Below are 17,455 nucleotides of genomic sequence, written 5' to 3'. Positions count from 1 at the left end.
TCCCCAGAATTAAGAGTGAGAAAATTGAGGTTATGATTATTTCGTGTTCAAGTACCTTTTGCATGGAGTTGCTAACGAAAGATACATAATCCTTCAATTTGATCCAGTGCGTAGGTGGCTTCCGCTGTCAAGTCAGACATCACTTGGAAGGCTTGCATTCATAAGTGTCCATAAGTACATCCAGGTTTGTACGAACCCTAAACAATTGACTGGTAGATGGCTTAAGTTGACCGTCAATTACAGCTTTCAAGTTATCCCGGGCTGATATGCAAACTCGACACTGCCGTCTCATGACACTACTGAGGTCCAAGATACGAAGTTGGAACATCAACGAATCAGGACTGATGGGCATTTCTTTTTTACTATGATAAGGAGCTAACCTCGCAAGTTTGGCATCAAAGCACAAATCAACGCTGCATTATGTCTAGTCTTTTGCCGTCCTAGTAACGCCGGTAGCCTATTGCTCTGACACTCAGATAGCACCACCCGGAAACACTTAAATTGAAAGTATACAAAGAAAAGGAAGGCAACTAAGGCTGTACAACCTGGATGTTGTTTTTCTTCTGCAAAGGGGAAACTTAAGTCAGCACTGCCCGTATCGCAAACTCTCGGATATGGTTTCAGGCCCAGGAACGACCATGAAACATGAGATGCGCTTACCTTCCAGGTATCCAGTTCACTCTGCTTTGACTTGTACTGCTTGAGCATGTCCTCCAATACTTGCTTCAACCCATCTGAGTTGGTCTTGAGTGTAGGAAGCACATCTTTGACAGTGCGCTCAACTAAGACGCCATTCACCATGCGGAAGCATTTGCGGTCTGCGGCGAGAGGGTCGAGCGTCTCAATCACAAGTCTGAAAAAAAAATAGATGTTAGCATTGTACATATTCGTTGGGACATCGCTGGTTGTGCTAGCTCGTGGTGAAGCCCCCGATTCAATCCCAGCAACATCCCAATATGCTGGGACAGCGCATAACCCTGATCATGACTCACTTGTGTTCTTCTGCCTCTTGCTCAATATCGCCAATCTTTTGCGCTAATTGCTGAAGGGTATTCTTGAAGTTGGTGTATTGGTTCTGAAGCTCTGGATTGAGAGGTTCGCATCAGCTTTTGTGAATTCTAAAGGTCTGAAGGGTCAATGGAAGAAGCATACCTTGCTGCTTCTTAGGGTCAATTTGTTTCTGGCTAGACATGATGGCTGTTTGATACGGTGTGGTCGGAATGAGGGAGCTCGAGAAATTGAGATGACGATGCGGGGCGGTTGCTTTTCGGTGTTGGCTGAGGCCACTACTATAGAATTTTTGATGCACATCAACAACCCGCACACAAGTTAATTTAGCTTTAAATGGCAGATATTTACTCAAATACCCGAAGGAACTCCAATACTATTGTAATAATTGTTGATTTACCTCTACGCTACCAATTTATATGCTATTCATGAAGTAAGTTATTAGCCACGTGACTGATATCACAGTTTGCAATGTTTGATTGCGATAACGATCAGTTCCACCGCTTTCCTCTACAATATAAAGAAAAGGCTCTTTCAGATCAGCAAGGCTGCCAAGAAACTACCTCCTTAAGAAAACGAGGCTGAATATTGCCGATAACATTGCCTTTTTAGAAGACTAGGTTCCTACCTAGAAGCTAGACTGCCAGCGTGGTGGCGTTCTTCAGGCAATAAAAGGCGGTAAGACTTTAGAGCGCTAGCCGATAGGAAAGAGGTTCGACTCCGCGGAATCACTTTCTCATAGACTCAACCACACGCAGACCAGACGGGGTCGTACGTTGCGAGTCACTCAAGCCTTAAACCTGGATTACTAGCCCGGCTGAACGACATGTCTCGCAACGATATGGGCCCTTCCGGCCAAAAGGCACAAGGGCTTTGGACACCTGCCACCAGGCCTACGCGACGCAAAGCGGAAGGACATTGACAACTGGGAGACCAATCGAATGCTCACTTCTGGTGTGGCACAACGACGCGATCATGACGGCGACTTCATGCCCGAAGATGAAGAAGCGACTCGAGTACATTTGCTCGTCCACGACCTCCGGCCGCCTTTTCTCGATGGTCGCACGATATTCACGAAGCAGCTGGAGCCGATCTCCGCTGTTCGGGATCCACAAAGTGACATGGCGGTATTTAGTCGGAAAGGAAGCAGGGTCGTTAATGAGCGCCGGCAGCAGCGCGAGCGACAAAAGCAAGCACAGGAGGCGACAAATGTCGCCGGCACAGCCCTGGGAAACTTCATGGGCGTCAAAGAGGACGAAGGAGACAGCGCAGTCGCCATGCCTGTCGAGGAAACCTACAAAGGAGGAGGAAACAAATTTGCCAAACATATGAAGAAAGACGCTGGCTCCAGCGCTTTCAGCAAGAGTAAGACCATGCGCGAGCAGAGAAAGTATCTGCCCGCCTTTGCCGTGCGCGAAGATCTCATGAGAGTCATCCGGGATAATCAAGTTGTGGTGGTCGTTGGAGAGACCGGATCTGGGAAAACCACCCAACTAACTCAATTCCTACACGAGGATGGCTACTCTAAGTTCGGTATGATCGGATGCACGCAGCCTCGCCGTGTGGCTGCTATGAGTGTCGCGAAGCGTGTCAGTGAAGAGATGGATGTTGAGCTGGGTGCACTCGTTGGATACTCTATCCGTTTCGAGGATTGTACGAGTGATGACACGGTGATCAAATGTGAGTTTCTCCCCTTCCGCTTTGGTGTGATCATGTAGCTAATCTATATACTAGACATGACGGATGGCGTATTGCTGCGAGAATCTCTCACCCAAAAGGATCTTGACAAATACTCGTGCATCATTATGGACGAGGCACACGAAAGAGCTTTGAACACCGACGTCTTGATGGGTCTTCTCAAGAAAGTCCTCACTCGGCGCAGGGATCTGAAATTGATCGTGACCTCGGCAACGATGAACTCCGAACGATTTTCGCGCTTCTTTGGCGGTGCCGCAGAATTTATCATTCCTGGCAGAACTTTCCCTGTTGATCTTCACTTCTCGCGCACACCTTGTGAAGATTATGTTGATAGTGCGGTCAAGCAGGTCTTGGCCATTCATGTATCTCAGGGCGCTGGTGATATTCTTGTCTTCATGACTGGACAAGAAGACATCGAGGCAACCTGCGAGCTGGTCGAAGAAAGGTTGAAGCAGCTGAATGATCCGCCAAAACTCAGCGTTTTACCCATCTACAGTCAAATGCCGGCCGAGCAACAAGCAAGGATCTTCGAGAAGGCCGCCCCGGGCGTGCGCAAAGTAATCGTGGCTACGAACATTGCCGAGACAAGTCTGACGGTCGACGGCATCATGTTCGTCGTGGATGCAGGTTACTCAAAGCTAAAGGTGTACAACCCGCGCATGGGAATGGACTCTCTCCAGGTCACCCCGATTTCCCAAGCCAATGCAAACCAGCGATCTGGACGTGCTGGACGGACTGGGCCGGGCAAGGCCTATCGTCTATACACGGAGACAGCGTATAAGAACGAGCTTTACATTTCAACAATCCCGGAGATCCAGCGTACCAGTCTTGCCAATACCATACTTTTACTGAAATCCCTTGGCGTGAAGGATCTTTTGGACTTCGACTTCATGGATCCTCCCCCACAAGAGACCATCTCCACCTCTCTTTTCGAGCTTTGGTCGCTGGGTGCTCTGGACAACCTAGGTGAACTTACACCTCTAGGACGTCGCATGACGCCATTCCCCATGGATCCCCCTCTTGCCAAGCTCATAATCATGGCCTCCGATGAATACGAGTGCAGCGAGGAAATGTTATCCATCGTCGCAATGCTCTCAGTTCCAAATGTCTTTTATCGTCCCAAGGAACGACAGGAGGAATCCGATTCTGCCCGCGAGAAATTCTTCGTTCCAGAATCTGACCACTTGACTCTTCTCCATGTTTATACTCAATGGAAAACCAACGGTCACTCTGATGCTTGGTGCACCAAGCACTTTTTGCACTCCAAAACACTGCGCCGCGCTAAGGAAGTACGGGACCAACTTCAGGACATCATGACCCAACAAAAAATGCCCCTCATCAGCTGCGGCACAGACTGGGACCAGATCCGCAAGTGCATCTGTTCGGGCTTCTTCCACCAAGCCGCACGACTAAAGGGCATCGGCGAGTTCATCAACCTTCGCACCAGCGTGACCATGGCGCTCCATCCCACAAGTGCCCTTTACGGTATCGGCCATGTGCCCGAGTATGTCGTCTACCATGAGTTGATCCTGACAGCCAAGGAATACATGTCCACAGTGACAGCCGTTGACCCTCATGTAAGTTACCCCTCCCCTCCCCCTTTTCGCCTGTATGTCATCTGGTACTATACTAACTTGTTTCTCTCAGTGGCTCGCCGAACTCGGTGGTGTATTCTACTCCGTCAAAGAGAAAGGCTACTCACAGCGCGACCGCCGCGTGACAGAAATCGAGTTCAACAAGCGCATGGAAATCGAAGAGCAGATGGCGGCTGACCGTGAACGCGCTGCTGCTGAGAAATTGCGCGAGCAGGAACGCAACGACCCCACCCGCCGCAGAAAGGAAATCGAGGTTGGCGGAAAGTCCGCCGTGCGTAAACCTATCATCAAGCCAGGACGCAAGGTCGGTGGCTTGACTGCTTCATCTTCTGCTTCCTCGCGGCCTGGAGGGAATGTTGATGGAGGCGGAAGTCGTCCTGGAAGCATTGTGGTCAAGAGGCCTACGGTGCCCCGGAGACCAGGACGTGCATTCTAGTCTTGCGGTTGAAACAAAAATAATTAGGGACTTGAGTGCCCTGTTTCTACAATATCTTTTTGTCTTCTAGAACCATTTACATGCACTGTTTAATCGATACCCACAATTGCTATTACGTTCTTATTCTCGTACTTCTTTCATTCCGGCATACTGCCCACCCTCGGTAAATATATAATGGGCTTTTTTGTCACCAGAAAGACAAACAGGAAAAAACAGGAGAAGAAAAGAAACCGCCGGAGATTATTTCTATGTTCAAGTAACACGTTAGCATGCGTCTCTTCGAGGTGGAATTGAAGAAGTAAAAGGGGGCTCACATTATATAGTTTAGATATTGAAAAAAATGGTTGTCCTAGATTTTACTTGGTGATCAGTCTTCTATGTGCACTTACTTCAACGGCTTACTGGCGCCGGAGATTACCAGGCGAGGGGGGAGAGGAGGGTTAGGGACGAGGGTTGGCGAACCCGAATCAGGAACGGGACTATCAAGAAGATCTGGCGTTGAGCCAGAGACTGGGAGGGGAGGAAGATTATTCAGTTCGATGGCTGTGCCATCGGATTCTGGGGTAGGGTCGGCAGGACGGGGGACGCGGGGCTGAAACAGGCGGCTTGAAAAGCTGTCAGCGTCATGTTTTCTATGTAGTAATCCACAACATACCGGGTGCAGTACTCCATGGCGAGATGGGAGCAGAGGCGGATTGCGGCCGTCCCAAATTGGTAGAGCAAGACCGAAAGAACAACCACGGAACGCAAGCCAGGGACTTTTGTCCAACAGGGCCGCCCAATTAACAGCGGGGGGAGCAAGGCTAGAGGTTTCTTCGTTTTGGGCCGAAGCCCCTTTTTGACTATGTTAGCAAATCATTTAAACTTGGGAAACCGTATTGAAGATGCCACAAGGCTTCAAAAGAAGGTAGACTCACCCACAGCAAAGAACACGAGCGTAAAAACAGAACAGATCATAAACGCCATGATGTTGATGTATTTTTTTGGTAAAGTGATGTTCCTACGAGTACGAGACTGCTTGATGATCTACGACAGAAGCCCAAGGCGACTATGGGGAAGGTGCCAGCCTGACTACGTGCGTCATAAACGGAACAGTAACAGAAACCACGATAGAATTCGAGGTACCAGTGTCGAAATAGAGGCATTTCTAATCAGGTTTGGAGTTCCAAGGATTGATTTGGCGTTCAACCTATTCAATCTATATTCTCAGACCCTTGATTTAGAATCCTATTTGCATTTATCAGGGTTGGCAGCTCTACTATTGTCTCTTGCCACAGAGTCAGCGTTCTTACCCAGTTGCCCAGGTGGCTATAACCAAAATCATCCATTGAAAGGACGTTCGGAAGGAGGTTTTACTCTTTTGTTTCCTAAGGTTTACCGTGGAACAGGTCCGACCCAAATTGAGTGTCGGAGGTCAACCGACCCCCAATTGGGAGTCGGAGGTTCAAGTCAGAGCATGAGCATAAAAACCCCTCCAACCCCTTTCCTTTACTACTCACAACTCAGAAATCTCAAGCATCAAGCACAAAATACCAAGCATCAACATCAACACCAAACATCAACACCAAACATCAACACCAAACATCAACACCAAACATCAACACCAAACATCAACACCAAACATCAACACCAAACATCAACACCAAACATCAACACCAAACATCAACACCAAACATCAACACCAAACATCAACACCAAACATCAACACCAAACATCAACACCAAACATCAACACCAAACATCAACACCAAACATCAACACCAAACATCAACGCCAAACATCAACACCAAACATGCCATCCTCTTCACTCCGCCCGAGTTCATCTACCAAGCAGGCAACACATCACAGCCTGATAGACATGGTCATGGGCGACGAGAAGCCATCCTCTTTACTCCACTGGTCGCCTACTAAGCATACACCTCACAACCCGACGGATATGGCGATAGGTGGCGAGAAGACTGAAACGGAAATCAAGCTGGAAAGAGATGGGAACACCAATGCTCTCCAGCGATATCGATACCTGACTTGGCATGAGGACCCATTTGACATGATTGATGCACCGCCGAGCTACGATCAGATTGAAAAGAAAGGCGTGAAGGGACTGCTTGACTGGGTCCAGGCCAAGGTCTGAGGGGGTCCTGACAGCCCACGCCTCAAGGCTCTGTTGGACTTGATCCGCGATCCCCAGGAGATGTGGAGTGACTGAAAACTCGAGTGGTTATTGTGGTTATTGTGGTTATCTTTATTGGGACTCCTGTACTCTACTATTAAACGCAGATGGGAAAATGAAAGTCCTTCGGCCGTTTCACACACTATGTACGAAGACGTATAGGCGCCAGCTGCCAAAACCCCATTTCCGGGAAATACTGATGCCTTAATGCCTTATTTGGCCTAGGTGCCTGAATTAAAACCGGCAGAAGAATTAAAATACCTGGATTACTATTACACTTACCTCAATAAGTAAGGTACCAGGCCTGGGTAGTTTTCCAAGGTTGTCAGCTGTTTCTCTATATATGAAAATGAAGCCTTTTTCTCCTATACAAATGTATGCATCTTCAATTTTTGAGGTGGTTTACATGCCTCCATAACTAGTTAACGTATTCCACAAGCGAGTGGCCATCACAAGCGAGTGGCCACCCCAAAACACCATAGTAAATGCGATATATTACAACTTGATATCTCAACAATGGTGGTCTATAGAGACTTTTCTTTATAGCATAGTGCTCTATATATGATATCTAGCATATCTAGGGAGCTTTGGGGACATTTATGGCTTTGTGACTGCGTTATATATATTTCTAGTTTTTAGACACGTAATTTTCGGTAATTTTTGAAATGATAGTAAGATAGTATTCTACTCTCTTTGAAATTGATTTATAGTGCTAATAAGTCTTATCAATGACTATCAACAAACGGGGAGATAGGATGAATATATGGTTGTTGAGATATAAATGTGGAATATATCGCATTTACTATGGTGTTTTGGGGTGGCCACTCGCTTGTGGAATACGTTATAACGTATTTCACAAGCGAACGGCACTAATAATAAACCAACCCCGCCTTGACTGAGATACTGTAAGGATCGCATGGTTTTCATTAGATAGCTCCTAGCTGGCAGATATACGTAGTCTAATTATATAATAAAAAGCCCTCGCTTCCTAGCCAATGAAAACCCCTTTTTACTTTCTATACGCCTGGGCTACTTCCTAGGCTATAGTGGCCTTAGGTAGTTCACTTCCTATAGGCTGCCTAAGGTAGCTAGGGTAATGCAAACCTTATAAACCCTTCGGGACGATATCCCTCCCTACTTACCATAAGATACCGCCCTCGGTATTATTTATATAAAGCCGTATATACTTCCGGATCGGGTAATTCTTTACTTTCTATATAAAGAGGCTCTATTCTAGCACTTTCTAAGTAGTAAAAGCTCTTTATATTACCCGAGAAGCCGTATAAATCCTACTTACTAAAGGGTAGATATAGTTTACTCTAGTAAAAGGGAAGTAAGAGATAAATAGAGGGGCTCTCTATATAAAACCCTAGCTTTTCCTCTTAGAAAATCTCTTCTCCTCTCTTTTCTTAGGCACTTATTAGAGTCCTACCTAAAGCTATATCTATTTTTTATTCTATATATTATCTACTTCTCTACTTTATAGCCCCTTCTCTTACTAATAGATAGGCTCTTTTTACTTATCTCGTTAGTTAAGAAGCTAAGCTAACTTACTTATTAATAGGTTTAGGATAGCTTTCCCTAATATATATTCCGGTTCCTAGGACCCCTAGGCTACTCTTAGAGCCGCTATTAATTTATCTAGCGGTAAAGAACGAAGTAAGCTCTCCCCTCCCCCTATAAGTAAGCTTACCTCTTTTAGGGGTAAAGATAGTAAGATTAATAATAAGATTAGTAAGTATTCCCGCTTCTCTATTCGCCCTAGCCTATAACTAACTTATTAGCTTACTATAGCTAAATTTATTAATCTTAATAGAACCGATCTTACTCGCTTCCCTCTCGGTCTCGACGATAACTCTAATATTATTATTAAAGGCCTCCTATCCGGCCTCTACTAGCGGCTTATAACCGCTATCTTTATAAAGAACGTTTAGGACCTTAACTAGCCTATAGTAGATAGTAAGTTATAAATATAGGACGTAGGTTCGGAGAATTCTAACTATATTATAGGGGCGTTTAGCTAGATTATTAGCTTTACTCTCTTAATAAGGGAAGCTTATCTATACTATTAAAGTCCTTCTCTTTCTACCTTTTCTTCTTATCGCGTTATTATATTTTCTTTAGATAGTCGGGGTAAGGTTATTTATCTTAAATCCTATATAAACTACTTATTTTCTAGTATTACTTCCCGCTACTCTCTCTATATCGATTAACCTACCGCTACTCTCTAGTTCCTCTAAATCTATATTACCGCTTTCTAATACCCTCTCGCTCCCTTTTCTACTCCTATCCTACTCTATCTAAGTACTCGCTATAAATAGGCTTATATCGCTTAATCGGAGTCCTTTAAAGAAACTATTATAGAGGAGACTAAAGTAGCTAAAGGTAGTATATAATAAAAGGAAATAGTTATTTAGGAAGCTATTATAGAGGAGGACCCCTTTATATATAATTCTATCTTTACTCCTAAACTCTTTAATATCCCTTTATACAAACTTACCGCTCTCTTCTAGTAAATCCTTATCCGATATATCTATACCTATTATACTATCGAGCTAATAGATATTAATTTCCGGAATATTACTAACCGTTTAAAGTAGTTTACTAGCGAGTCTATTTATAGAGGTACTCTTTCTCCTACTCTTTAAAGCTTTTAATTATTTCTTCTTTTCCTTTTATCGCTTTTTTAATTCTACTAATATAGATAGTTCCGACTAAATTCTTCCTCTATAGATTATAGATTATAGAGTATAAAAAATAATCTATAGTAGCTATTATTATAGTATATAGTAATCCTAATATTTTTCTTATATCGCCTCTCTATTTCCTATTCGGCTAGGAAGTTAGGGGATACCTTTATATTTTATAGAAGAGGTATAGAGCTTCTTATATCTCCGGAGTATCCTCTATAGATATATCCTCTATTTCCTCCCCTCTAGTAGGTAACTCTTCTATTAATAAATCGACTTCCTCGACTCTCTTTACTATATATCTAATAGATTCTATATCTAAAAGGACTTTTTTCTAGCCCCCGCTTACTATTAGTAGCTCTTCCGCTAATAAGTCGACTTCCTCGATTTCTTTTATTATATATCTAGTAGATTCTATATCTAAAGAGACCTTTTTCTAGCCCCTACTTACTATTAGCGGCTTTTCTATTTTTAAGGACTTATTATTTTACTTCTATTATTCCGCCGCTTTTAGATTCTAGTCGACCTCTATTACTTTTTAGATTCGGTTTTCTAATAGGACCCTATCTTTTTATATTATTTATATTTATTTCTTCTTACTAGACGCCGCTTTCTATATAATATATTTTATCGCTTCTTCCCTTCCTATTAAATAAGAATATACCTCTAAACGTTCTACTCCCCGCTAATTAGCCTATAAGATTATAGAGAGTTCTTAGTAAAAAAAGGGTTTATTAGAATCGATATCTACTTACTCCTTACTATTAAAAAGATAGCGGATATCTAGCTCCGTTTATTATAAATAATACTTATTTTTAGAAGATATCTATAATTAGTTAGGATTATCGACCTAAGCGTTTATAAACTAGCGGCTATTAATTAGATTATAAAGTACTTAGCCGCTAGGCTTAGTAAACGCGTATATCTCTAAAGGGTAGCTTTTTAGGATCTTATAAAGCCTAAATTACTATAGTTCGAACTTCTATTTTACTTTATTCTATACTAATATCTAAGTTTCTATTTCTAAAGGCCTAGTATCCTATATTAGGTTATCCCTAATCCGCTCTACGCGAATTGCTTTCTATAGTAACCGCTTATTAGCTTCGGCTTTAGTATAGTTTATCGCCTAGATCTAAATATCTAGATCTACTATATTATATCCTAGTAGGATTAGCGCTATATTATCTAGTAAATAGGGATAAGTCTTATAAACTAAAAAGAGAGGGCTTATCCTATTTATTATATACTTATAGACCCTCGTTATAAATAGCGCTTATATTAGGTATAAATCCTACGCTTTTATTAGTTTTCTAATATAGTATTTAGTAAGTATCTTACTAAATAAGCTATTAAAGTTCTCTACTTTCCTATTTATCTATAGGTAGTATAGTATTATTAGTCGATATTTTATATTTACTAGCTTAATATAATACTCGATAGAAGCGGCTAATAAATTCGCTCTATTATCTATTAAGAATTCTAGTAGGGCTCTATATACTATAAAGATATCCTTATATAGGAAGCTTATAATAGCCTTCTCTATAGCTTTTAGGAGCGTTTTAGCTAGCGGCTAGCTAGTAGTATAGTCGATAGCTATTACTATCTACTTATTACCGTTTAGTATTATAGGTAAAAGGCCTATTAAGTCTAGGTTTTAGCGCTTAAATAGCTATATACTAGCGTTTATTATATATTTAATAGACTCCCTTTCGAACTTTTTATTCTAAGACCTCGATATTTAGTAGTTTAGGTAAGTCCGAACTACTTCTTTTATATCCTACCGGATACCTAGCTACTATACCTTTATCTATAGTACTTTATATAGGCTAGAGTAGCTTAGGTAGCTATACTCCGCGTATATCTTTTTTAGAAAGTCCTTCTTAATAGTAGCTTTAGATAGGGGGCTATTATCCTATCTCTATTCCTAAATATTAGCTTTATATTCTCTTTCTAGAAAGTAGTATCGAGAAGCGGGGACTTATATATTACTAGCCTCTTTATATACTATAATACTTCTTTCTATAGTAACTTATCTTTAGATAGGGTTCCTATTAGTAAGTACTATACTATAGCCTTATACTACTCTATTTCTTCGAATCCTCCGACTTTTATTATAAAGATAAGCTACCCCTATATTAGGGGAGTCTAGGCTATATTTACCGGCCCCTCTCCTAAAAAGTTAGGACGCTTACTAATTATATTAGGAATAACTACTTCTTTACCCTTCCTATACTAGAGAGCGAGGTTATATAATTAGAATTTATCTACCTACCTCGCTAGACGCTTACTATATTCTTATATTATAGCTAGGTATTAAAGACTTTTATAGTCTATAATAATTATAGTAGTAGTCCTATTTTCTAGATATCTCTTCTATATATATAATATTTCCTTAATTACTAGTAGCTCCTTTTTATATATTAGGTAGTTTAGCTCGGTAGCTTTAAGCTTCCTACTATCGAACGCTATTAGATATACCTTCTTATCCTCCGCTTTTTACCCTAGTATAAAGTTAATAGCCTACTCGGAGATATCTATTTTAATAATAAAGGGCTTCGCTTAGTCTAGCTAAATAAAGATAGATATATTAATAAGCACTTCCTTTAGCTCTTTAAACGCTATTTTATATTACTCTATCTAGTTAATTAGGCGGAACTTCTTTTTATAGAGCTCTTTATCGGCTTTTTTAATAAGATTATATAGCGGAGTAGCGATCTTAAAGAAGCTATATATAAAATAGCGGTAGTAAGTAGCGAGTTTTAGAAAGTGTCTTACTTTATTAATATTTATAGGTCTTAGCCACTCTATAATAGTTTTAAACTTAGTAGGGATAGGTCTTACTTCCCTATTCCTAATAATATAGCTATAGAACTCTAGCTCTATAATAATAAAGATATATTTCTTAGGTTTCGCGTATAGCTTCTACTCTTTTAAACACTTTAACACTTCCTCTAAATACTTATAGTACTCTTCCTCTATATCTAAGAAGATTAAGATATTGTTAAGATAGATAATAACTATTTTCTCTAAATATAGGTAGAGAGTCTTGTTTATTAGCGTTTAGAAAGTGGCTAGTATATTATATAGCCTAAAGGGTATAGTAAGCTATTCGTACTTTCCTTAGATAGTATTAAAAGCTATTTTTAGGACGGACTTATTAGCTATATATATTTACTAGTACCTAGTAGCTAAATCGATTTTCGATAAATATTTAGCTTATCTAACGATTTCTAATAAGTCCTAGATTCTTAGTAAAGGGTATCCGTTCTTTACTATAAACTCGTTTAGTATATAGTAATCGATATATATTTATTAGGCTCCCCCTAGTTTCTTTATAAAAGCTATCGGAAAGCCCTATAGGCTAGCCGATATTTAGATAAGTCCTTTATCGAGAAAGTCTTTTACTTACCGCTTTAGTTCCTCGAGTTTCTTATATAATAAGGGATAGGCGTTAATATTAATCGGAACTATACTCCCTATATCGATATAATATAAGAAAGCTTATTTAAAGAGAAGCTACTTTAGTAATTTATCTAAGAAAACGTCTATATATTTAGTAAATAGCTTCGCTAAACGGCCTTAGGCTAGCCTCCCTTCCTCTTTAAATTCCTATATATAGAATAGTAGGTATTTAGTCTATTTATCCTATAGTAATCTCCGCGCCTCCTTTTTAGAAAGTAAGTTTAATAAGCTTTTAATCTTCGTACCTACCGCTCTACTATTTACTACTTATATATAGTACTTCCTTTTATCGTTTATTAACTATATCCTCTTTATAAAGAAGCTAACTAGGAGGTTATATCGATTAAAAAAGTCGTTACCTAATACTATATTATACCCTTTTAGATCTATAGCTTAAACTATCTAACTTCCTATCTAGTTAGTAAATAATATAGCTATTTCTATCTTTCTTTATATATATATCCTTTCTCTATTCGGTAACTATATTAGTAAAGGCCGGTACTTATCCTATTTTCTCCTTACTCGCCGGGCTATCTCTAATAATATAAAGGTATAGCTCGCTCTATAGTCTAATAGTATATAGGCTATAATTAGGCTTCTTTTAGTAGTAGACTAAAAAAGGTAGCTATTAAAAAATATAAGATTATCCCCTAGTATATTAAGCTATAGGCTAGCGAGCGAAGGCTCTTCCTCTTTAATTTCCTTATCCTTCTCCGGATAGATAGGCTTAAAAAATAGGTTAGTAAGCTCGCTAAGGCTTACTAACCCTCTACTTTTCCCTCTTCCGCTTTCTCTTCTTTCTTTATTTTATAATCCCTTTTAAAATAGCCCTATTTACTATATTTTTAATAGATACCCCTAATTAGTATCGCTATTAGCTTTATAGTATTAGGGTCCTTTTTTCGGGAAGCGATAGAAGTAGGTATTAGTAGCTTCCTAACTACTCCTCTCGAGTTCTAGAAGAAGGTTAACTACTTTAGTTACTATTATAAGATAGTTTTTCTATTTATACTACTCGGCCCGGAGTGTCGAGTTTAGTCCGGAGACTAGCTAGAGGATAAAGTTATACTCTATAGCTAGCTTCTATAAGTTATTCGATAACTTTAGGAGTGCCGAGTAGTATTTAGTAACGCTATTACCTTTCTACCGCTTATCTATAAAGCTATAATACCGGTCTATCTTTATAGTCTTCGGCTTAAAGCGCTTTTTAATCTATATTTTAAACTCGTTTTATATATTAATAGCGGTTTCTTAATTTATTCCGACCTTTATTCGATAAATCCGCTACTTATTTCCTATATCTCTAGTAAAGAGATTAAAAGCGAAGATAGTTTTATATATATCTCCCTTTAGGCGGCCGGAGAGTAAGCGGCGTTTTTTAAAATATTTCTAGTAGTTATAAAGCTAGTTATTAGCCGTATTCTTTTATTAGCTTCTTTAGTACTTCTCCGGCTAGGCTAGGTCCTTTTAGCTTACTAGCTAACTCCGAATAGTATAGTCTAGCTCCTAGCTTATTCTAAAGGAGTATATCCTATAGGCCTAAGGAGATATTTATTACTTACTCTAACTAGATAAGCCGCTTTTTATTATTTAGCGGTACCCGGCTAAAGATAGAGCTCCTCTTTAGAAAGTCTAAGAAGTAGTCGAATACCCGCTTTATCCTTTTAAAGAGATATCTATAGAATTTATCTAGTATTAGAAAAGGGCTAGTTTAGAGGCCTTCTCTCTATATCTCTAATAGGAGGTTTTACTCTATTATCTTATTAAAGAGGTTAGGATCTATAGTTATTACACTTTTCCTTATCCGGGTATTTCTTAGGGAAGGAAGTCTTACTTCTTTATCCTAGTAAACACTCTCCTTTTCTACTTTTTAGAAGGCTCTACTTCCCCTCCTAAGGATACTAATCCTTAGCCTTATAAAGAGTTTTCTTATATAGCTAGTAAGCGAGGTCGCTACTAGCTTTTCTCTCGCTTTTTAGTTACTATACGCTCTCCTTTAGGCCCTTTAGATCGAGTTCCTATAATAAAAGGCTCTCGCTTAAGAGGCCTTTACTATCTAGCTCCTTAGGGATATTATAGCGTATCCTTAGGGTCTAGCGGCGCTTCCTATTTAATAGGTATACTCTCCGCTAGCTCGCTATAGTAGGCGAGGCCGTTAATATAATATACTACTAGATAAGATACTATAAGGATTGTATAGTTTTTATTAGATAGCTCCTAGCTAGTAGATATATATAGTCTAATTATATAATAAAAAGCCCTCGCTTCCTAGCTAATGAAAACCCCTTTTTACTTTCTATACGCCTAGGCTACTTCCTAGGCTGTAGTGGCCTCAGGCAGTTCACTTCCTATAGGCTACCTGAGGCAGCCAGGGTAATGCAAACCCTACAAACCCTTCGGGACGACATGACCTCCCTCGGTAGGTCACGTGTTGTCTACCGGGATAGAAATACCATGATCCGCACCATCAAAGTAGAATATCATATGATACTATTAGGGACAAGGACTCACTATTCCGTGATTTAGGTAAACATCAGCATCTAATCTTCGAATCATGAGGGCGGTCACATCTCTGCATACTTGGCCTAGGTCAAGACCGCACGTAACAGCGGAAATAAAAATTAGATGCAAGGGGAAGTAAGATTTTACGGTGAACATCATCTTGAAGTTTATTAGTTGATGTGGCTTAACGGATAATTATCCATGGAAGCAGTGACTTGAGGGCGGCAACTATCGATGGATCTTTTCTAGCCAGTCGCCTTGCGAGAAGATAATCGGTCACGTGCATTATGCAATATTGAGCACATTCCAACCAAAAACCAGGCCTTTCAATGTTGAGCTCATTTGAATTGGTAATTTCACTGTAAATTACAACTCGATACATTCAGGAGAGAATTTTTTATTGATACCCGTTGAATAAATTTTGGCGCTAGTACCTTGGCAGTGGGTCCCAAGAAAAGAAATGCAAGTGTTAGGGAGGAAGCTGACTTCGCTAGTGACTATACACACCCGAATGCAACCGGTACCACCGGGTAAGCCCCCATGAACAGTTGGAAAAAGAGACAAGGGACTTGTTGATATCATCTTCGACGTAAAACTGTTGTGGTTGTGGACCGAGCCCGGACCGATGGCGGACCCACCCGCGGGAGGGCCCGAGCCCCATCCCACAAACACCCAAGAAACCCACGCCAGCTTCTCAGTTGAAGACTTCCAGCCTCGAGTATCGATCGACGCAGGCCAAATCATAGGGAAAAGAACGAGAAACGGCGAAGCTTATACACCCACCGAGGGCACAGGCCGGATTACTACCAGAGAGGTGTGGAAGCTCATCGACAACCTCAAGGATATCATCCATCGCCAAACCACGCTCATCGAATCCACCAAAGCCGACCTAGAGGAGGTCAAGCACGACCAGAACGTTCTCCGAGAACAGTACATATACCTTCGACCGCAATGGGCTCAGAAACGTGGAGGTGAAAAGAAAACTGCATCACCTGTATAACCGCCCTCATTTTACAAGCTACTGTTTATGGGAAAGGCCCTTTACACGGTCATAGATGGCGGCCGAATCGAATCTAATTGAGGGCCTATCTGTCCCTGACTGGTCTTCTCAATTTTCTCCCTAGGAAATAGTCGATCGTCCGCATAGAACATGAGGATCAGCTCGCCCAGGTCCGCTTCCTATATTTTATAGTAACCTCAAAAATCAAGCAACAATACAGCTAATGGGCAATCCTGCTTCAACAAGTCCCACTACACCGACACCGGCCGTTCAGTACGCCTTAAGAACCAGTCACGTGAGAAGGGCTTATCAAAAAGTACAGCGCAGTAAGGAGACACTGTTTAAGAAGGCCTCATTGTCTCTTGACACCGGTCGCACTATGAAGTAAAATATTAGTAGATCGGCACGGCTTTCGTCTTCATGACCAACGCATATGATGATCAGAGCATTTTAAATCGTGCAGTCAAGAGACTCGAAATTGAAGTAGAGCTTTCTCAGACGATCAAAGACAGAGGAGTACTGTCTCTAACATAGCAGAGATAATCACTGAGTCGCTGGGTTGAAGCTCATCTTGCTTCGTCAACTATTGGTTTTCGGCGTTTGGTCAAGATCGCGAATATTCCGATAGACTCGAACATTCCGTACTTTAAAGGAACAATGACCAAAATGTGATTTAATTCCGTCATTTTCAACTTGACTCAGCTTCATGTTGATCCTGCATGGATCATTAGAGGGGGACGGTAGCATAAGCGGTCCACCTGTGGTGACCTCGGACTATTCTGAAACTCCGCGGACTTTCACCCCCAATTTCCAACTCCATATCCCCATGGCGCCAGCAATGGAGAAAGAACGGGAAAAGCAACACAAAATGAATTCGATCATGGTTTATAAAATT

The 17,455-nt window shown here is 41.0% G+C and overlaps 5 protein-coding genes across 5 annotated transcripts; 3 read left to right on the top strand and 2 right to left on the bottom strand.

Annotated features, from left to right (window-relative positions):
• Positions 1-530: 530 nt before the first annotated feature.
• N7519_000713 (putative prefoldin subunit 2) lies at positions 531-1,192 on the bottom strand (the record flags this gene model as incomplete). The annotated part of the gene is made up of 4 exons (XM_057287491.1): positions 531-563; positions 661-853; positions 993-1,083; positions 1,153-1,192. The coding sequence occupies 4 exons, from the start codon at positions 1,190-1,192 to the stop codon at positions 531-533; spliced, it is 357 nt and encodes a 118-aa protein (XP_057153574.1).
• Positions 1,193-1,949: 757 nt separating this feature from the next.
• On the top strand, positions 1,950-4,737 carry N7519_000712 (putative mRNA splicing factor RNA helicase (Prp16); the record flags this gene model as incomplete). Its single annotated transcript, XM_057287490.1, has 3 exons — positions 1,950-2,688; positions 2,743-4,283; positions 4,354-4,737. The coding sequence occupies 3 exons, from the start codon at positions 1,950-1,952 to the stop codon at positions 4,735-4,737; spliced, it is 2,664 nt and encodes an 887-aa protein (XP_057153573.1).
• Positions 4,738-5,122: 385 nt separating this feature from the next.
• Positions 5,123-5,409, bottom strand: N7519_000711 (uncharacterized protein; the record flags this gene model as incomplete). The annotated part of the gene is made up of 2 exons (XM_057287489.1): positions 5,123-5,342; positions 5,393-5,409. The coding sequence occupies 2 exons, from the start codon at positions 5,407-5,409 to the stop codon at positions 5,123-5,125; spliced, it is 237 nt and encodes a 78-aa protein (XP_057153572.1).
• Positions 5,410-6,528: 1,119 nt separating this feature from the next.
• N7519_000710 (uncharacterized protein) lies at positions 6,529-6,867 on the top strand (the record flags this gene model as incomplete). Its single annotated transcript, XM_057287488.1, has 1 exon — positions 6,529-6,867. One exon carries the CDS (start codon positions 6,529-6,531, stop codon positions 6,865-6,867), a length of 339 nt encoding a protein of 112 aa, XP_057153571.1.
• Positions 6,868-16,185: 9,318 nt separating this feature from the next.
• N7519_000709 (uncharacterized protein) lies at positions 16,186-16,560 on the top strand (the record flags this gene model as incomplete). Its single annotated transcript, XM_057287487.1, has 1 exon — positions 16,186-16,560. The coding sequence occupies one exon, from the start codon at positions 16,186-16,188 to the stop codon at positions 16,558-16,560; it is 375 nt and encodes a 124-aa protein (XP_057153570.1).
• Between the last annotated feature and the right edge of the window lie 895 nt (positions 16,561-17,455).

The sequence above is a fragment of the Penicillium mononematosum genome (genome assembly GCF_028829835.1).
Source record: "Penicillium mononematosum strain IBT 11891 chromosome Unknown utg000001l:1.0-4488741.0:1.0-4491989.0, whole genome shotgun sequence".
Lineage (NCBI taxonomy): Eukaryota > Fungi > Ascomycota > Eurotiomycetes > Eurotiales > Aspergillaceae > Penicillium > Penicillium mononematosum.
Note: the sequence above shows the minus strand (reverse complement) of the source record. Positions and strands in the feature narration are given on the sequence as shown.